Source organism: Galleria mellonella, unplaced genomic scaffold (assembly GCF_026898425.1).
Source record: "Galleria mellonella isolate WM207_F2 unplaced genomic scaffold, CSIRO_AGI_GalMel_v1 utg172, whole genome shotgun sequence".
NCBI classification, from domain to species: domain Eukaryota; kingdom Metazoa; phylum Arthropoda; class Insecta; order Lepidoptera; family Pyralidae; genus Galleria; species Galleria mellonella.
In genome coordinates, this window is record NW_026442015.1 from 2187679 (window position 1) to 2210489 (window position 22811).

Sequence of the window (22811 nt, forward strand, 5' to 3'; positions counted from 1 at the left end):
TTGCCACTAGGCACCTTGCAAAACTGTATTGCGTTATGTTAACTGCCTATTTTGAACTTTAGACTTTATCGCTAAGTATATTAAAGTCATATTACAGCATATATTGCAACTACGCGTCATTTTATATTTGGGTTAAGTTCAGTAAATTATAAGTGGTCTTATTAAAAATTGTGTATTTTCCCAATTATCATGAAATTTACTCCGCATGTCTCTGTTTATATGGACAGACGGGGATTACATACAATGTGGCAACGGTTTGATTTGAAAGGAGAGAAGGATAGAGCCGGCGAATGTTGAAACCGACAAGGACTTGATAAATGACGACAAACGTAATACAATTTTGTGCATTGTTCCAGTCTGAAGTAGCAAAAAAAATTTATGATTGGGTTTTACAAAAAAAAAAAGATTTCTATTATGAGAAGACCAGCAATTTTTATTTAAAAACTAAATTACTGAACCGATTTTGATAAAACCTCTATGGGAACAATTTCTGCCTACCCTAATAGGAGACAGGCGTGACAGATATATATGTATGTATGGGAACAATTTTGATGAAATCTCTACGAGTTCAATTTGTAAATATATCCTTTTAGAATCTTCCTTTTTTTTTTTAAGTTCATTGAAAAAAAAATTGTATGACTACTTATTCACTTAAATAAATACAACATACACCAGATTTTAAATTAGATCTTCTGGTGCACAACTTTGAAAACCGCTTTCAATTTGAATAATAATTTTTGTATGATACCGGAACAAATAAACAGACAGACAAATATTTTAAAAATTTTTGTTTTGGCATCTTTACTCTTAATAAGAATTCCTATATATTTTTCCTTATTTATGTCCTATTTACAAATATCGTTTTTAGATAGAAGATATATAAAAAAATATATTATAAAAGTTATATAATATGTATGTATATGTGTAAGTTTATTATATTAGTAAGACTTGTAATTCTTTTATCATTTATTGCAAACTAAAATTTGGTACATTTTGTTAATAATAATTTGTTTTTCAAATCATGTTAGTAAAATGTAAACATACAACTACGTCAATTCATTTTGTTTATCTATGAAGCTATGAAGTTTGTATGAAGTTTGTATGAACTATGATGATAGAGAGTACTTAAGAATCTAATTTCTTACCACGAATAATAATGCCTGTATATTCTGGAATACATTATTGATTGAAAGGTAAATAATTATAGAATTATAGAAATGTAAGTTTGGACATAAGTGAGATGTAATCCTCAAAACGTCAGGAATGGGAACTATAAGATAAATTATCTAATCATAAAGTGAAAATTTTGTGGTGCAGCGATTTATACTGCCTCACCTCCGAGTTGCGGGTTTGGTTACCGCACAATACAAACATTTATATTAATGAGTATATCTGGTATTCGTCTTGTTGTTTTTCATTTGTACCTATGTATTTCCAAAAAAAAAACACTATTTAAATATTAAGTTTTAACTAACTTTCATCAGTATTACCAGGATATGAAACAGCCTACCTATAATGATAGGTTTAGTTGTTGAGGCGCCAAGAGGTAACAAACAAACAAATAAACATACAAACTAACTTTCACATTCATAATATTAGCAAGGATAACTAACAATTATCTAGTATCCGTAAATGGCGTTGTTCACTACTATTTATTTATTTACAAGCTGTGGTAACGGCTTTGTTTGTGTAACCGAGATAAAAGCAACATGTGCTTCTCCAACAAAAATAGTACCGGTATGCTAAATTTCATAATGGGTTGTTGAGCCATTATGGCCCCAAGAGGTATTGAAATCAGTTCCAAATTTAATATATTAATAAGGATAAAGATTGATTTATATTTCTGATTATAATCAGATTCGATTCGATTCGATTTCATCCATTCTTCGATTTCATAAATATATATCAGATACATATATTTTTTTAAATGTATACAATTAAAAAAAATATATGTATCTGATATATATTTATGAAATCGAAGTATTTTATTTTCATGGACTTCATAATATATATTTTTTTTTTCTAACACAGAGAGCAAATGAGTATGCGGCTCACTTAATGTTTTTTTGAATTTGAAATTTGAATTTATTTATTTATTTATAAATTGCTCACCATACGTACAGTATCTCAAAACGTGTAGTGTACCATAGGATAATTTTACAAACTTAAAAATTTTAAACAACGTTTAAAAAATAAATCTAATTTGTCATTATATATATAAATATCTGGCTGCTTGAGATTATCAGAAATCAGAGAATTGAGCCTGATAAGCGGGAGCAAACTGTGCAGTACAGATGCGAACCGGGGCGGCACCGCACCGATAGTAATCAACAAACACGCAATCGCATGCAGCTTTAGGGTGCGTACAAAAAACAACGGCTGAGAGTTACAGGATAGTCTATTCTGCCGTTGATCAACCGATAATAGATTAGATTTAGAGGAAGGCCCATTTTATTGAAGGTTACGATGTGGTATCGATTTAGAAATACCTAATAATAAATGTCGATAACGAAAATTAGCAGCAGATATCAATCCGAACAATACTTTAGAATAATTGATGGTTATTTAATATATTTTGACATATTCTATTATAATATCAATAAAATTTAACATTAGGTATATAATTAACTGGCGCTCAGCTTCATAGTTTTTTTTTTTTAAATACAATATTTTTTTTAATTAAAGAAGCCGCCTTACAAAAGACCAATAAAAAGTATCATTATCGGTCTAAAACCTATTTATTAAGACCGTTCTATTGAGACCAAACACGTTATATATATGCTGTGAGTTGCTGAGGAGTTGGGTATCCTGCAGATAAATATAGAGATGGAGACATATTTATTTGTAAATATGTGTGTATAGTAGGTACAAAGACATACTGGTCATTCATTGATGGATTCATATAGATCTAACAGGTTTTGCTAACATTAGCTTGCAAAATGTTCTTTTTTAAGGACTGTGACAAGTTTTGTGCTTTACAAAATAAATTTAGGGCAGTGTATGTTTTGTACCAATTGGATACAAAGAGAATAATATTTATAACATGTTTCCTTAAAGGATACACTTTTCTGTTTAGATTCCGATACATTGTGACATCTATGGTAATAATAAAGCTGATTTACTTGTAAATGAAGCAATTTTTTTAAAATTATACCACGACTTGCCTGCTTTGCCTAAGGTCTGTCTTCGTAACTCTTGGAGCCAAGCTTTGGTCATTAAAAATTCCTTTTCCTATAACCATTTTATGCTTATTAGCTCATATTGACCCTTTAATCTATCATTCCTTAGCTTCCTTTATTTTTCATAATAACATTAGACTATAACTATCATTAATACTAAAATCCTTACTATTCCTTTTTAATATCCTGTCTCGTTTCCTAATCCTGTGGCTTAAGGGCCTTTGCCAAGTTTAAAAAAATACATGATTTCAAATAAAATTATAAAGTCAGTAGCAAATGTTAAAAATTATATTAAAATTTGTCACATATACATTCATCAATATCATTCGTCATTCATTAAATAGTATCTTTCAGATTTTTCTGAACAAGTTCATGTTTACATTTTTATATTCATCTGGAATTTTATCACAGATTTTTGGGGCCAAATATATAATAGTTTTTTGCAATAAAGTGGTTATGGCTGGATAATATTAATAATAATAAACCGATTTGAATAAAATTTCAATGTGGTCAATCTATAATATAAACCACACACAAAAAAAATACAACCGAATCGAGAACATCCTTCTCTTTGAAGTCAGTTAAAATATAATTCTTTTCTCTTACAAAAGTATACTTTTCTAATACAAAAGTATTGTATCTGTTTTATTTTTCACTGTAACATTTTTAATATGCATGAGACTACAGCATACAAACAATAATAATGAAAAAAAAGTAATAGTATACCACAAACATAGACATAGATACTTAACTTAATCAACATTGCAAAATTTTTGGACTTTGAGTTGTTATTGCGAAAATTAACTAGAAAGGGTAAAAGTCAATAGTAAAACTCAAATGTGTCATATTTAGAATTTAGAAATGATGCCTATTATATAAATTACGTCATAATGAGAAAATATTTATTTGTGTATTCTCTTATTGCTTAATAAAATTTGCACAAGTGGCAAGCTAGATGCTGTATGGCCTTCTCTACCAGCTAACCACTAGGCAGAAATAGAAAGCGATTGAAGAACAGTGCGGTGAAGTATTAAATTTTATATTTGTCTTAAATTTTATATTTTTCTCCTGTGAACGCTCAGTGGGACAAACTCTCTATCAAGGTTTTCCCTAAAGATTACAGTATGGGGTTCTTTAAAAAGGGTATGTTAAGGTTTTTCAAGGTCGGCAAAACGCACGTGACACTTAGTGTTGCAGGTGTCCATAGGCTGCAGTAACCATTTATCACTAGACGGGCTGTCTACTTGTTTTCTACCTTTGCGGTATAAAAAAAGAAAGAGTTCATGTATTTTTATAATAGACAAAATTGTTTAATTTCTTACTTGTTTCATCAGAATCGATAAAGTGAAAAATGTTAAATCATAAATCAATTTTGAATCGTTTTTAACCAAAATTAAAGTATTTATCCCAGTCAATCAACATTTCCCTAACAAGCAGATAAAATTGTGAATAAAAGCTAGTAAGCGTTTAACACGCACTTATAACTATAATACACTTTCGGTTTATGAAAATGAAGTATGTCGTTAATAGCAGATAGACACGTGTATATTATTGTGCCCTATTTCAACAGAGTAGGCATATAATATATGTATGCTACCAAAAACATGAAATGTAAAAAAATGCCAAGCTCGCAACGCATTTCTTCCACTACAAAAAGTTGCGTATCTCATTAAAACTAAGTCAGTTATTTTACGAGTAGTTAATCGTTATTAATGGAAGTACCTAAAAACAACTTTGTTATCTAAACAATTGTTTGTCAACATTTATAGGGACCGTATCAATATTATGTATATACTCGTACATCTTTATTTTTATAATAGTTATAATAATTTGATAATTACACGGAACCATATTCTAGTAACAAAGTAATTTACTCTTAAGTGAACATAGTAATCGAAATAGTAAATTTTTAATCGACTTCAAAAAGAACTAAGTTTTCTTTTTGTTGAGGAGGAGATTGTATTTTTTTTATTTATTACCTCATAACTCAGTCTGTTCTGAACCGGATTAGAAAATTCTTTTTTATCTAAAAGGTAAAAAAGATTTTTCTAAACCGATTCAGAACAGACATAAAAAGTAATTTAGTTTTTAAATTGAAATAACTGATTTTATTACAATCGAGGTCTGACTTTTTGATAAACACAATCTTTAATTACTGATTCTCAATAAGCAGTTTTAACTTCGCAAAATAAATGACAGCTTCAATCGTCTCTAAATTAAAATTAAAATCAAGATGGAAGTCAAATGACTCCAAAAGAAGGAAAAAAATTATTTAGCAAGTAAATGACACATGATAAACATACCAGTATACATATTTACATTATAATAATGCACCATGAACCATGACAGCAAATAGGTCTTAAAAAGATGTCAACATTACAAACGATAGATTTATTATTTAACATTTAGAATACATACAACCTTGGAATACATGATAATTCTTACTATTTACTAACTTACTGATATTTGTAATGGAGAAGTAGATAGTAATAGGCACTATTATTCCTGTCAATCGACAATATAGTAACAAGGACGAAGCCGCGTGCAAAAACTAATATTTAGTATATTTATGCGTTAGAGTATTCTTTTACAATTAAGATGGAGTGCAATTATCAAAAACAGGGTTGCTTAAAAGTGCCGTGGCTCGCTTCGAGAAAAGGAGAGTACGGTTGTTTTCGACTATGCATGGAGAATTGCCGTGCCTCCTAAACTACATCTCATACGTCGTAATCCATCGGGTTAGTATCGACCTTCAGTCGTTCCGTTACAAGTCTATGGGTTTAGAACACAATCAGCTGTAATACTATAATAGTCATCTTTGACAAATAGCATAACATTATTTAAAATAATATATTGATTAATTTACAGTTCCCCTCCGCTGAAAAGAAACAGTGAATTTTTGTCAAAACATACCTATTTCAATTTTGACAAAATCGGTAAGACTTAAACGGAGTCCAATTGAAAAAAGGGTTATTAAAATCTACAACAATTGACAACAGAATCATTAAAGATACAGTTTATATATGTACTTAGATATATGTGAATTTTACACGAAAAACAAAACGATATTTCTAGCTACTATAAATTTTGAGAAGTTACAAAACATCTATTTATTTACCAGAGGGAAACTTTCTATAAAAGTCGTTTGCTTGGGCACCTCTGTCCTATTCGTGTTTCTACCATGAAGCAGTTTTTTTAATAGATGAAAACGGCATAGTAACACTGCCTGCGCTATCGGTATACACAGACGGGGTACCAGTGGGAGGTGATAGGTGAGGATGAAAAGGTAGATAGATCAATGATAAATTAGTCTCGATAGTTTCCAGAGGGAACTGCATGGAGGTCGACCTGATAGGGTATATTGATAGCAATGGGGATTAACCTCCCCATTACTAACAATCCCGTCCCCCCCACCATGAAGCAGTTGGATTTACATGGCTGTGTTTCGGTTTGAAGGGTGGTATATGGCAGTGAATTTTGAATGGGAACGTATGGAGGGTATCATGGGAGAAAAAGTATATTCTGTTATGTCCATAGTACTGCTCCACGGTTATCACTTTCCATTAGATGGACCGTCAGCTTGTTTGCCATTCTAAGTTGCATAAAAAAATCTCCATAAACAAATTTATTAATGCGATCGAATTTTTAGCTACTTAATTAATATTTAATTTATTCTAGACCATAATAATAAATTGCTGATTGAAACAACAATATTAATTATTATTAGGTATCTATTTCATATGAAAATACATTAAGGTCGTTATATCTCGTATTTTCTTTGTTGCACTAAAACATACAGTAATAATAACAAATTAGTAACAAAGTAAGCAAAGGTAAACTTATCTCTTAAAGGTCTACAGATTCAAACAAAAATCTCAAATACATATAATTCAAATAAATTTTTAAATAAAGAGGACAAAAACATATTCCCACATTATTTTATGTACGGAATTTTCGCCGAGTGAGTTAAACTCACACTTCACTGATTTTTATTTTACAGTCGGTTAACTTTTTTTCGAAATTAATTGCAAGCAATATTGCCACAAAATAGGGTCAATGTCATTATTAAAGGCGTATATATGATCTGTGTTGCTAAGGTACATAATAATAATACATATGGTATCTTTTGATGACGTAACTCAGCACACTACTCAACTAAAGTCGGCCAACATGAGAATCCAAGGTCGTGTACTTTCATTTTCAATAACGACTATAGTGATATGCCGAGTCGACTTCTCTTAGTATTCGAGTATTTAGTTACTCGTCAAAAGAGAATCGAATCGAGTTTGTAGACTTTAATCAATACTCGAGTAGGTACTTGTCCAGATATTCAAATACTTCATCAGATTCTTTTTCATTTAATTTAATAATACATTTTCACTTAATTTCATAATATAATATCTCCTTTAAACGTAAGTTTGAAAAATGTTCGATTATTTAATAATTTTGTCTTTGGTCATTAACGAAATGTTTACTTCTAAATGTTTAATAATTATAAATAAATTTATTAATTATATAAATTTTTTAATAAATAAATAATAAAACAAAACCACTTATTTCAATTTAAAAACTAATCTGCCAAACCGATTTTGATAAGATTTTTATAGGACCAATCTGTAAGTATACCCTAACAGATAAAAATATACCGTATATATATTATTATACCGTAAGTACTACTCAAATTCCGTATTCGAATATCGATTAATCGGAATTATATATAATATTGAGTACTCATGTAGAGTACCTCAGTCAATACCTATTAGGTATTCGAATCGGCACACGAGTGAGGTTGACTCGGCACATCACTACGACTACGGATCCCCGGATAAGCATGATACGTCGCGATCATCTGTCAAGTTTTCAAGGTTCCGTAAAGCATTATTGTTTATTTATTAATAAAAAATTGTATTGACAAATAAAACGTGGTCAAAAGGCGGGTATAGTGCTTGTGACATGTTCTATCAGCCAACCGTTCGGAGCGTTTAAGTGTAAAAAAAATAGATACATAACATCTTTACTAATCTTACTAATATAATAAAATTATAACTAGATAATGTCTGTATATGGAAGACATTTAAGAAAAATTAATATAAGGTATTTAATAGATGCCAAAACAATAATTTGTAGAACTTTTTATAACACAGAGAGCAAACGAGCATGCGGCTCACCTGATGGTACGTGACCACCGCCGCCCATGAGCATGCGCAACACCAGAAGCATTGCAGGCGTGCTATTAGACTTTTAAAAAGGAATATGCTCTTTTCTTGATGGTTACGATGTCGTATCTATTCGGAAATAATGCTGCTGGAAGTGGATTCCAAAGCGTAGTTGTACGTGGAAGAAAGTGCCTTGAAAAACGCACAGTGGAAGACCGCCTCTCATCCAGATGGCTGGAATGGAAATTTATTTTGTAGCGGGTTGTACGGTGGTGAACATCAGCAATAAATAATAATCTGAACAATTCATCAGAACACTCTCCATTATATATTTAATAAAAGATGCATAGATATGCAACGTCTCTACGCATTTTCAGTGGGTCGAGTCAGACAATAAGGCGCTGACCATCAATAAATCAAGCTGCCCGACTTTGAATGCATTCTAACAGAAGAAGCTGGTATTGTGGCGCTCCTGTCCATAACTCGTATGTGGTCGGACTTGATTTTGTCTGTCTGTCTGTATGTTTGTTCGGAGATCACACAAAACTATTGCAGCAACTTCGGTGAGGTTTTCACAGTTGTGTTCTTGAAAGACTAACTTAAAATTTAGTGTATAATTCATTTTGATATGCTATCTAGAAATGATGTATTTCATTCGTTCTATTTTTGAAATCCACGCATGCGAAGTAACGTGCAAAAAGCTAGTCATAAATAAAAATATCATGTGCATAATAAACTGTAGAATCACGATCGTCCTCTAAATACTTATTACACCTGATCGTTTAGTGTGTAATAAGATTTACTCAAGTTTTAAATTTATTAAAATTTAAGTCCAAAATAGCCTTGGGTGTCTTAATATAAAATTTAATGCCCATTACCATAAAACGCCTATTTGGTAACTTTTTTAAAAGATGCGTACTATGAAACAGTATGTTTGTATATATTTAGATTTCGGTTAGATTTTCAATCGAGATTGTTAATTTTACCGCGTAATCGGGATATGTTGATTAAACGGGACAGAAAGTAGCCTATACATCCATTTTAAATAATACACATATATTAAATTTCATGCATCTTGGTTTAGCTTTTCAACGCTAAGAGGTAACAAACAAACTTGCTTTTCCCAGAGGAAGACTTCGTAAAAAAAGTCGTTTGCAGCTGTTGCATTTACATGACTGTATTTCCGTTTGAAAGGTGAAATATGGCAGTGAACATACAGGGTAGAGAGGAATAATATCTGAGTCCTCAGGAATGGCAGCGCATAGGGGTATCATGGGCAAAACAATATACTCTGTTATGTCCATGGTATAGGGACGGTTACTACTTTCCATAAAGTGGGGCTGTCAGCTTGTTTGCCATTTTGAGTTGCATAAAAAAAAGTTATAATATTAGTAAGGATTAACACTTGTTTTCTTTCAGCATTACTGTCACGCACATTTCATTCACACACAACACTTCTACCCTCTTTTGCAACATCAAACAATAATTTCCAATGTTGTATAAATAGAAGCCGCGACAATGTATACTTAGTATTTACCTACTATTATTCATAAACCCTCTTGTTCATAAAAAGTAAAACCTCCTACAAACCTATTTTCAACTATTACACTGTTTTGTCACTTTCATCCAAACTGAGAACTTAAAGTAAAATAATGAGAAAAAACAATTCAATAGCTAAATTAAGCTTATGAGGTTTGACGTTTTTATTATTAAGAGTATATTTTTATTGAACCTAAATGATAGAGGCGGAGACGTGAAGAGAAATATTTTTTTTTTACAACACAGGGGGCAAACGAGCATGTGGCTCACCTGATGATAAATGACTACCGCCGCCCATGATCACCCACAACACCAGCGGCAATATTAAACGTGAGTGCCACGGCATAGCATGGGTCACACCTTTTATTCTTTTCTCATGGATGTAGTATGAGGCGACTAAAAGAACTTAATGGGTGAGGGATGGGAATCTAATATAGTATAGATTTATCTTCAAAGAATTATATATTCACAAATTTTCTCTGCTCGATGCCTTTGTGTTAAATAGATGAATATTCGAATAACAAGAAATTCCACTAAATAACTTGCTTGCTCTTTACTAAATATGAAATCAGGCTATAGTTACAAGAAACCCCTAGTCTATAGTTACAAGAAGTAATATTTCGTACAAATTGTAGAATAAGGTATAATGATACAGCGAAAGTAACTGATTCGAAGGACAAACTGTACCTGCAACGTGGGCGCAGATAATAGGTATGTATAATAATTATAATACTATACTAGGCCACAGATAATACTGTCTGTACCCGCCTCCGCTATTTATATACGCTAGCGAAATATCAACAGAAGAAGTAAAATTCGCTAAAAATACTGTTAAAAATGCTTTTAATTAAATTTACTTGAATAAAAAAATATTTAGATGGTAAATGATGACAGTGAGGATTTAGTCAGTTCTATTAATTCATCGTAAATAATTCGTCAGGAATTAACCTGTAGTTTTTCAGGGGGATTTGCAACGAGCGCGACGTGATAAGGTTTCTTTTAATGGATGAAATTGGAATGGTAACGCCAACTGCGCTATCGGCATACGCAGACGGGGCGCAATTGAGAGATATTAGGTGAGGAAGAAAGCAGGACAGTTGGCCCATCGTGATGGTTTCCACATGAATGAGACACGATGTTTTCTGGGGGAACTGCGTGGATATCATAAATATTGCTAACAATGTGGTTATTAGACTCCATTACTTATAATCCCTTTTCCCTGACCTGATAGAGTATATTACTAGTAATGATGTTATTAGACCCCATTACTAGCAATCCCTTTCGAGAATTATGGGATTGTTAGTAATGGGAACTACCAGTCTTATTGCTAGCAATATACCCTGTCAGCTCGACCTTCACGTGGTCCCCCTGGAAACTATTGTGTTGAATTCTGTGTTCATCACGATGGGCTAACTGACCTGCTTTTTCAATCTCACCTATTATTCAATATTGGTGCCGCGTCAGCATATACCGTTAGCGAAAGCGGGGTTACCATTACCTTCCATTAAAAAAAAAAAACATTCCCTTTACCCTTGTCAGGGAAGTAACCCACGAGACCGCGACGCTCTTTAATGTTCATGTATATATATGGTAATTGGTAAATTGAGAAACATCTGTGTTATTTCTCAAGTGGAGTCAAGGGCAGTATGAATTTTGAAAGTTTTCTGCGAAAGTACAATTTTGCAACTCAAAAATTATACGTAGGTACATACAGAAAAGTAAGCAAAACAATATTTTTTGTTTGAAAATGGAAATTAAGAGTTTTTAGTACAAATGGCGTACATGTATATTTTACATTAGTATAGATACATTTGTACAATGCGTGTAATGCGTTTGAATTCGGAACTACAAGTCGGATATGCAAAATTCTTCTCAAAAATTCTTTTTTTTTTATATGAAACGATATACTTTGAGATTGGTCCAAAAAAAATTTTATCAAAATCGGTTCAGCAGTTTAGTTTTTAAAATAAAATGCGAACCAAATAAATTAATTTACATGACATTTCGCCAGAGGGACACTTTGTACAAAAGTCGATTGCTTGGGTACCTCTGTCCCATTCGTGTTTCTATCGTGAAGCAGTTGTGTTTGTATGGCTGTGTTTCGGTTTGAAGGGTGGGATATGACGTGAATTTACAGGGTACAAAGAAATAACATCTGAGTCCTCAGGAATGGCAACGCATAGGGGGATATCATGGGCGAAACAGTATACACTGTTATGTCCATGGTACTGCTCATGTCTATAGGCGACGGTTACCACTTACCATCAGGTGGACCGTCAGCTTGTTTGCCATTCTAAGTTGTATAAAAAAAAACATGAATAGTAAATATTATGTATTTATCTACATTAAGAACAGGTAATTTTTTTTTATTGTTAATGAGGCAAACGAGCATACGGTCCACCTGGTGGAAAGCAGCTATCGTCGCCCATGAACACTTGCAACAGGAAAGGAGTTGTATATGCGTTGTCGGCCTTTATTATACCCCAATCATATATATAGAAATCAGTATCTACGGTTCTATCCTATTTGACTTTATATTGCAAATCCATCTATCTGTAGGTGAGTATATTATACTTGGTTATACCACATTTATGATTTAAACACCAGTACATTTCAGAAGTTTCTATGAGAAATCGTTTACTGTGCAAGCTGTTCGATTATGAAATAGCCTACCAACTTCTGTTCAAACTATACAGTACCTACTAAATTTTAAAATAAAAATTAAGGATTTCTATCTAAGCAAGTTGTCATATTCGTAATTTGTGTCTGTTTAGCATACTTAAATTCTCTTTCTTTTTGTAATTACATATGTATGTATATAGTATATTTATGTATTTGTATATATGTATATATATATATATATATATATATATATATATATATATATATATATATATATATATATATATATATATATATATATATATATATATATATATATATATATATTTATATGGATTTATTTAAGTATGTATTAGTAACTTAAAATATATGTTTATTTATTCACATTATTGTACTTATGAATATCTCTATATGTATTTAAAAAAGAACAGAGTTTTGTACCTCAAATCAAACTGTTTATAACTACTCCTCTCATTGTAAAGGTTGCCTGGAAGAGCTTTTAGCGATAAGGCCGCCCATTTTCTTAGTGCGATCATTTCTTGTAATTGTTTGTATCTACAATAAGTTTACTATTGTAATCTTATGAAGGAAACAATAAACAGTCACTTTCTACCATCGTACGGCTCGCCATCGACAGGGAGTTCATACTCATATCCTACAGCCTCAATGGTTGCGTACTGCGCGGTTTCAGAGATGTTTCCTCCCACGAACACTCAGGTTGTGGAATGAGCTCCCTGCCGAGGTTTTCCCAAGAAACTACAGCATGGGGTTCTCTAAAAGGGAGGTAAAGAGGTTTTTTCAAGGTCAGCCACGCACGTGTAATACCTCTGATATTGCAGGTGTTCATAGGCTCCGGTAACCATTTACCATTAGGTGGGCCGTATGCTTGTTTGCCACCTGTGGTATAAAAAAAATAGATACTCTTCATATATCTATATTTAATCTATGTATCTATCCATATAGGGCATCCGAGTCGCACAAATTTTATGTGCTACTTGGTATTTACAACCAGTTTTAACAGAACTTAATGACAGTTTGCTAATGTCCCATAATGGTACTAATCAATAACAAATTAAGTTATTGAATTTTTCCATTTGTTACTAATGTTATTTAAACAGTGAGCTCGATTCTGGGACTCTATTTTTCTAACCTTATCTCTAAAATTAAAATTTCCATTTGATACTACAGCAAAAACTCTAAGGTCCAATTTAAATTAAATTTCTAATAGATTTAAGCCAAAAAAAATATAATTTTAGTATATAATGGTCCATAAAAGAGTATATTCGAGAAATTTACGAGTAAAAATATTAGGTTAAGATATAAGTTTAGAGAAATGACACCTTAGAATAGATAATACTTGATTATAATTAAAAAAAAATACTACAGTAATAAATAGGCAAGAATAAAGTAACGTGTTGTATTAATATAAGGTAAACATAAATATAATAGTTACATGACAGTACAAGTTTTTTAAAGCAAAGCCACGGACAAAAGCTAGTCGACAGTAGCCGTAAGCCGTTGATGTTCAATAACCTCATCATCTATGATGAAGTCATTTCAACGTTCGTCATTCCATATAAATGGCTGGAGACGTTTGTCTTGTGGTAACAGACTATTCAGCTCTTCTATATCTTGCAATGTCTGAAACAATTTCAATGTTTCTATCAACTTGTTGTTTTTGTTATTTAATATATATGATATTTAATGAGACAAATACTTAAAGCGTAATTACATGAAATATGTGAAATTTAGCGGTTCACTTAATTCTAATCAATTAAATTCACTTAAAACTAATTATACAGATCAAAACGTGAAAATAATAAAAAAATATTTTATTCAGACTCCTACCATGTCTTTTTTCATCTTATATTTTGTAGTTAAATAACTTTTACTTCGAAACATGGCTACCAAGGAAGTAACTAATACAAGTTTTTATTTAAATTTCGAACAGGCTTGCAAATAGAAAGCTGTTTATTGAAAAAAAAACAAGGGAACATTATGGCGCGTGAAAAATTATTATTGTTCGTTATTCGTCATTGAATTTAAAAACTAATATTGTGTTTTTGATTTCTGCGCATTGTTTGAGAAAAGTACTATACAAGCCTTGGCCACAACTAGGCATTGATGGACTCACGCATATGTGCCTCGGTTACACCTCGGCCCACATTTGTACGTTCGTCCATCAATACCTCAGTTGCTGGCCGCTGCAGTAATGTACTATTTTGTCCCACCTGCTCTAATATATTATTACTTTTTTCTCTTTTACCCTACTACTCATACTTTTTAATGTAAGTGCATACATAAATAATGTATATGAATGATACGTATTTGGCGAATAGCGTCTACTGACCTGATTGAGCAAAGAGTTGCACCGCGACAGCTGGTTGCCGACCTCGTGTACCCTCGACAGGCGCTCCGCGTGGCGTGCGTTCGCGCGTTGCTTCTCAACCATTTGTGAATACAAACGAGATATTTCTGTATCCGACTGTAAAGCATACAAACTAATATTTTTACGTAATAGGGAATAGCAAACAAGTTGATGGCCCACCTGACTGAAAGTGGTAACCATCGTCTAAAACAACAGAATATAGCACGCGTTACTGTTCTTGGTAAAAACACGAACAGAGGTGAAAAAGTCTCCATTCCATAAAATAAATTAATTAAAGCAGCACTTATTGCTATGCATACCACACTCGTACTTGGGATCACAATGAAGAATTTATACTCTTTCTTTTTAATTTTTTAATATTTATAAAATAAATGTAAGCCATTTTACGTATACTATACTTGTAACTATATTGAAGTATTTAGTCTCTTTCTTTTCAAATATTTAATTAAAAAAATATATGACAAAAGAAACTAATATTTTAGAAAAGTATTAATTATAAATGATCTTCAAAAAGAAAGGAAGTTCTCAATTCGGTTGTATTTTTTTTATTTGTAACCTCATAACTCTGACAGTTGGAAACCAATCATGAGTTTTTGTTTTATAAGAAAGGACATACTTTCAGATTCGTCCCATAGAAATTATATCAAAATCAGTTTAACAGTTTAGTTTTTAAATTAAAATAACTGATTTTGCCACAACTGAAGTCAATTTTTTGGTGTGGAATACAATTTTAATTTTGGTTAACTTTTAAATACAATAATGCATAAGAGGTATAGTAAACTAGAGATTAGTACAGGTATGGTAAACGGTATATTCTGTGATGTATGTGGTATAAGTTGGTATGTCCATAAGGTGGTAGAGGAGCTGCGGGAGCATTAAAATCTGTAAAATTTATTTTCACACTGAAACTAAACCCATTCCAAAATAACCAAAGTGAGTGGCGATTTTTTTTTTTTTTTTATACAACTTAGAATGGCAAACAAGCTGACGGCCCACCTGATGGAAAGTGGTAACTGTCGCCTATAGACATGAGCAGTACCATGGACATAACAGAGTATACTGTTTCGCCCATGTTACCCCCCATGCGTTGCCATTCCTGAGGATTCAGGTGTTATTCCTCTGTACCCAGTAAATTCACGCCATATCCCACCCTTCAAACCGAAACACAGCCATGCAAACACAACTGCTTCACGGTTGAAACACGAATGGGACAGAGGAACCGCCAGTAATAGGGAGGAAAGGGATTGTTAGTAATGGAGACTGAGAATCCCATTGCTAGCAATATACCCAACCAGGTCGACCTCCTCGCGGTTCTCCTTGGAAACTATCATGGTTAATTCCTGCTGAATTCATCATAATAGGCTAACTGGCCTATTTTCATTCTCATCTATCACCCTTCACTGGCGCTCCGCCAGCGTATCGCGTTAGCGCAGGCGGGGTTACCATTCCATTTTCACCCATCAATAAAAAAACCGCCAGTAATACACTTAATTCTTATACTTCTATATAAATTGATATATTTTAAATATAAATAAAGTACTACACTATAATTAGAACTAAAAATCAATCTTACCTCCTTGACTTTAGTGGCTAAATTTATTTGTTCGGCGGCTAATGGATGAGCGCAGGCCGCGAGGTGGGCCTGTAGTCTTGTAGTTAGACGCACCCACGGTCGATAATCAAGACCTGAATCAAGGTTTTTTTTATATAATATGTATTTATTTTAATCTAAAAATTAACGAAAATCATATCTAAGCGCCAAAGAATAAATAAATAGCCAATAAAAATTGTTGTTGTCATTATATTTAATATACTAAGTCTTATATGTACAATTAATTATGTAATTTAATATTTTTATTATATATTTATTATAAAAAAATGCAATGTTCTTTACCTTCTAACACTTCAGGATCTCTCGCACCAGGTAATCCAAGTGTTCCTCTCATGATGGGTAAGAATGTTGGTATTTCCTAGTAAAAACAGAACTAAGTAAAAATATAGCGTTTATAGTATTAACTAGCGATCTGCCCCGAGTTTACACGGGTAGATAGATAAATTAGTATTTTAATAGCATTAAGCTTTGATGGGCAATTTTTTGATACTTTGGATTATATTATTGTGATTTTCATAGGAACCCGTAATTAAAAAAAATAACATAAATTATTGGTACTTTAATTGTTAAAATCGTCTAGTAATTTTTGAATTTAACCATTACAAACAAACAATCAAATCTTTCCTCTATTTTAAAAGTATAAATATGTACTTTTTTTTATACAACTTAGAATGGCAAACAAGCTGATGGCCCACCTGATGGAAAGTGGTAACCGTCGCCTATAGACATGAGCAATACCATGGACGTAACAGAGTATACCGTTTCGCCCATGATACCCCCCATGCGTTGCCATTCCTGAGGACTCGACTGTTATTCCTCTGTACTCTGTAAATTGACGCTATATCCCACCCTTCAAACCGAAACACAGACATGCAAACACAACTGCTTCACGATTGAAACACGACTGGGACAGAGGTACCCATGCAAACGAATTTTGTACAAAGTCTCCCTCTGGTATATACTACACTTGACCGCAAAAGGATGAGAAGGATTTTTATTTATAGTACACGATACAAAAACATTTACACACCTGTAACCTCCTTATATCTTCATCCAACAGTGTGTCTGATGCATGCTTCACAACCACAATATCCCGTGCTCGTTTGCTCTTACGATTTTGTAAGCTCAACTGTCTCCTTTGAAGTAATGATTTTTTGTTGTCACCCGACTTTTGAGTCTTAGCCGATGTTTTTGGTGAATCTGTAATTTTATGACAAATAAATATTGAGAATTTATAATAACTCTTTATTGCTTACATAAGAAATGTATACAAGGAGTAATTATACATAATGTGCATATACAAAAGGCGTTCTCTTCGCTAAAAGCTATTTCTTACAGGCATCCTGACATAAATAGTACATAAGTACAAAGAGAAAAATAGATGGCGCAAGTCACAGTAAATACATACTAAATATCATTTATATAAAAATAAGACTAGATTATATAAATATACATATATTTATAACAATCCATAATACATAAACATAAAAATATAAGATTGCCTGGAAGAGATCCTTATTTAGCGATAAGGTGCCCATTGTTGCCTCTTTATCTTGTTCTTATGTAATTAATTATTCATTTCCTTTGTGTACATATTGTAACATTTTAATTTATTGTAACCTTTATACTCTATATCATTCTTTGACGGAAACAATGGTTTCCTTCATTCATTAAATATGCTAAGTGAATCAAGGTAAATAAACATAGAGGAAAATTAGAGATATTTTTTTTATCAGTGCCAAAATGGACAACAACTGTAACAGACTGTTACCCTAGAACAGGCCCAAGAAGACATAGAAGACCATGGACATGATGGGTTGCAGATTTAAAAGCAGTAGCAGGTGCACTTTGGATAAGGATAGCCAAAAACAGAATAGAATGAAAGACTGGAGGAGGCATTTGTCTTTGGACAAGAGAGGGGTGACAGAACAGTTACTGATTGAATATTAATTATATTGAATTGTTTATTATGTTATTTCTTTAATAAAGGCTTATTATTATTTATCAGTGCCAAAATGAGTGCCGACTCATGCATGCTATGCGTAAAAGGGAATTGAAACAACAAAGACAATATAATCAATTAATTACCAGATGCAGATTTGTGTAATTACTATGCATAATCTGTATCAGTACATTTAACTCAACCATATTTCTGCCATCAAGCAATTGTGCTTATAGGACTGTTTCGATTTAAATGCTATGTAATAGTGAAAATAAAAATAAAAAGAAATCACACCTAGTCGTCAGGAACAACATACATTAGGAGATACAATTACAGTATTCTAAAAGTCCATGTAGTTTCGCAGACATAAGTTTATATTAGTAAAGAAATACTGCAATTGTTTGTATATGTCAATTTTAGCAAAATTAGATGCAGTGGGTTTAATGAACTGTAAGCAAAATATCCACATAAAATGTATCATGAAAAAGTTTGAAACAGTTGATAAAAAGAAAAACTATAACACTATCAATGGTACTTTCGAGAGAGTTTAGTAGGAAATTTTAATGTCAATAAATAGCTTTTGTAACACCAAGGTAAGGAGTCAAGTAGTGACTATTAGTTTTAATATGAAATGTAGTCTTGTATTATGTATCTAAAAATCTATGTCTGCTGTGCATTCAATATATACAAAATCCTTTCTTTACGTAAATCATCTGTTTATTTGCTTTTCCATGTCATACAAAAACATTATTTACCTCCAATTGGTCTATCCACTGTGTATGATATGTATGGTAATTCAGAGTCGGAACAAACACTTGCCCCAGGTGAATTATTACCACTGGCTGTTGGATCAGTGCTTCTACATGCTTCTGAAAGATAAATTTTATTCAATCTATTAAGATACTTTAAAAATTATAATCTGTCTAACCAACTTACTGAACAACCACTTTTGCCCACTACTTTGTGGGTATAAATTTCAGAAGTAGGAAACCAATGAAATAACCACTTCTAGATGACAAATCAAAATAAAATATATACCAGATTTTAAGTTAGACCTTCAAAAACACAAAAGTGAAGACTGCGTCAAATTTGGTGTGGTAGTTTTTGCATAATGCTAGAATAAATGTACAGACAGGTAGACAAAATGTCTAAAAATTATTGTTTTTCAATTTTTCTTAAATATCTCGTATATTATTATATTAGTAAGATACCTGGCGCATTTGTAACATGTATGGTATGACCACGACGCACAGGTGGCGCCCTCTGAGTTTGTTTTTTAGGTGGAACAGAAGATTGTTCAGACCCCATGACTAGAAAATGGTAACCTGCAAACAACAGAAATTACATTTGAGTATGTACAGTTAAAGAAGTGGTAGGTAACCATCAAGATTAGGGGGTAAAGAGTTTGTTAGTAACGAGGTCCAAGACAAACACTGACATCATAGTACCCCTCATGAATTGGCATTTTAGCATATTTCGTGGTACCCAAGATATTATTTGAATTTAGGTCAACAATTATCACTTTGCATTGATAATTTTAAATTAGAATGAGAACAGTATTATTTAATAATGAAATCTCTATTTTTCAAGAATATAGACAATAGGACATTAGGAATTCAACTACATATAATTATCTTCTCACATATGTCATATGTATATTTTAATATATATGAGCATTGTAGCTGTTTCTTAGTACTTATTGCATACCTTCACATTACTTAAAACTCACCATCTGAATAGCATATCCAACTCTAGAAAAATTTATGATCAGTGCACTTTTATCACCTTCTGGGTGATATATGATCAGCAAATCAAATAATGTAGATCAATAATTACAGAACAAATCCTCTCAAAAAGTAACTGAATTTTTTATCTCGACATCTCGAGCAACATCTAATTCCAAATCATTGAAAACGTTATAGCCTAAAAATGTTATACACTAGTATTCAGAAAACATTATGTACTCAATACGGCAAGGCATCTCTACACTTTACAATTAAAAAATATAATCCCATATGGTACTACATCATTCTCGAATGGAAACATCTGGATACTGAGATGTGTTTTAGCATGTTTATACAATACAATGAATTTTGAAAAAATATTTGACATCCTTACTGCCATACTCCACTATAACACTACTCACTATATAGGGAATGCATTTCAATACCTTGAATTCTAAGTAGTTGTGATATTATAAATTTTATTCTATGAATGCTCAGTTTATGAAATGAACTTATTACTGAGACTTCTTTAAAATATTCTACAATGAAATATTAATATTTAATATAATAATATTTTTTTTAAGATTATTTATTTCATATGCACAATGGACCAAATGAGAGGCTAAGCATGGAAAAGAGAGTCCAATTTACATTACATTACATTACAAGATCTGTTATTTAATAATGATTTAAAAAGGATATCAAGAACAATGGCATTGTGCGCTGTGTTCCATGGTATCATAGGCATTCATAGATAATACCCGAAACATTACACAACTTCAAACATTAAGAAATGTTATAAAAAACATACTTCCAAAATTAATGTTTAATATTTGATTGACACAAAACCAGACATTTTATATTTTTTGGAATGAGTAACATACATTTAATATTAATTATAAAATAACAGAAAAATAGTAATAGCTGATAATTTATTTCTTTTTAGTATCCTCAAATATGGATGATTAAATTTCCTAGCAGTGAATATCAATACAAGTCTACACCCATAAAAGTGCAGATGACCATAAGCATAAAAAACTTACCTGTTTTGAAATACACATTGCAGGTATAATTTATTAGGTGGATTTAATGAGACGAACGATAAAGTATTTAGTGTTATTTGCTTTGATTTCTTACAATACTATACTTTAATGTAAATGTAATGTAAATTTAAAATACTGTGGTCACAAAAAGAAAATTATTTTGACATGCTACTATCTATTTAGGTTTATTAATTAAATTACTGGTAAGTATGTAAATAATCACTGAAAAAAAATGAAAATACTTGGTATGAAAATTTTCAATAAACGTAGATAATAATTATAAAGTTTTATAATTGATGTATTTTTATACTGTTGACTGGAATTAAATAACTGACATTAATCGACTGACATTAATCGACTGACAGTAACAATAACGTATTTACTAATACGACTAATAATTATCGATTCAACAATTCACTTAAGTTATTAGAATATGCATATCTCAAAGTCATGACTACTAGTTTTATTCAACCGATTAGTAATTCACACAATATATTCATTTATTACACTCCTTTTCCTAATCGCTAAAATAATTCGTAATATTCGTAATGTAGTAATTACATTTTAGTTCTTCTTTTTTTTTAACGTCTATTCATCTCCACCTAATCTTAAAGTAGTGGATAGAGGAGAAAGACATATTTTTCATTAGTGGTTTTAATCAAATTACTAATTAGCAAACGGATACCAGTATATTGCTAATGTAATAATCGAATTATAAAATTCATTATTACTAATTATTTGAATAAAAAATTATTCGGATTCGTATACCGATGACACTGGTAAATACAGCGATTCCAGTGTTGTCAATATTTAACGATAAAATACTTAATTTTTTAAGTAATAATTGAGTTGCTTGTTAAACGCCATTTTCATAAAATTATTTCTTAATCTAATATTTGAAATATTTGGTAGTTTTGCAAATTTCTGTTTTAATAATGATCCGTATTATAAACTAAGTTAATAATAATTCTGACTTAAGTATATCGGATATTTAGTTCAAACTGGTACTTAGAATTGGGCTGTGACAAAAAAATTACATTTTAGTTTTAAAGTTGCATGTTTAAGGAACTATGCGGTCCCGGGGTAAATTGGACCACCGCCTCAAAAAGGAACTTAAGGGGCAAGGGATGATAGCAGTGTTTTTTTTAAGACATCGCCAGAGTTTAATTACGGTTGTCAATCCGCCTGCCAAGCGTGGCAATTACTGGCAAAACCGCCTTTATGGGTATGGCCCATATTCAGTAGTAGACAATTAAAGACTGGTATGATAATGATGATGTTTATTAATGAAATGACGCCTCAGAATCGACCCCAGTGATTTATATTGAAAAATAATAATTCAATTTAATTATCCACCGATTTTATTTTAATCTTTTTTAAAAAATATAATTCAACAAAACAATAATTATTAATATTAAGGGTTAATATAAGTCGTAGAATGAATAGAAAAATCTAGAACAAGTTTAAGTTATTTTGTTCTGTATCTACCGTGATTCCTACATAGGTCAAATGACATTTTAGTAAAATTTTTTGTCTTCTAAAGCAATAATTATCAAATGCTAAATATATTTCAATTTATGTGAAAACGTACTTCAAAAGTTGTAA

General features: G+C 31.6%; 1 protein-coding gene across 2 annotated transcripts; it reads right to left on the minus strand.

The window, feature by feature from the left end:
- Nucleotides 1-13899: 13899 nt before the first annotated feature.
- LOC113514460 (BLOC-1-related complex subunit 5) lies at nt 13900-21554 on the minus strand. 2 transcript variants are annotated; one of them, XM_052893160.1, is made up of 9 exons: nt 21207-21554; nt 20169-20362; nt 19651-19764; nt 19195-19308; nt 17528-17697; nt 16780-16855; nt 16459-16571; nt 14847-14981; nt 13900-14137 (listed from the first exon to the last, which is right to left on the minus strand). In XM_052893160.1, the coding sequence occupies exons 3-9, from the start codon at nt 19745-19747 to the stop codon at nt 14054-14056; spliced, it is 789 nt and encodes a 262-aa protein (XP_052749120.1). In that variant the 5' UTR covers nt 19748-19764; nt 20169-20362; nt 21207-21554; the 3' UTR covers nt 13900-14053. The 2 variants fall into 2 exon arrangements, with proteins under 2 accessions (XP_052749120.1, XP_052749119.1); XM_052893159.1 differs by lacking the exon at nt 20169-20362 and having other exon boundaries at nt 21207-21552.
- Nucleotides 21555-22811: the final 1257 nt, after the last annotated feature.

Coding starts and splice junctions, on each gene's coding strand:
- LOC113514460 (XM_052893160.1), bottom strand. CDS start 19,747: ATGGGGTCTGAACAATCTTCTGTTCCACCTAAAAAACAAACTCAGAGG. Junction 14,982..16,458: donor TAGCCACTAAAGTCAAGGAG/GTAAGATTGATT, acceptor TATGCTTTACAG/TCGGATACAGAAATATCTCG. Junction 14,138..14,846: donor GCAACTCTTTGCTCAATCAG/GTCAGTAGACGC, acceptor AAATTGTTTCAG/ACATTGCAAGATATAGAAGA.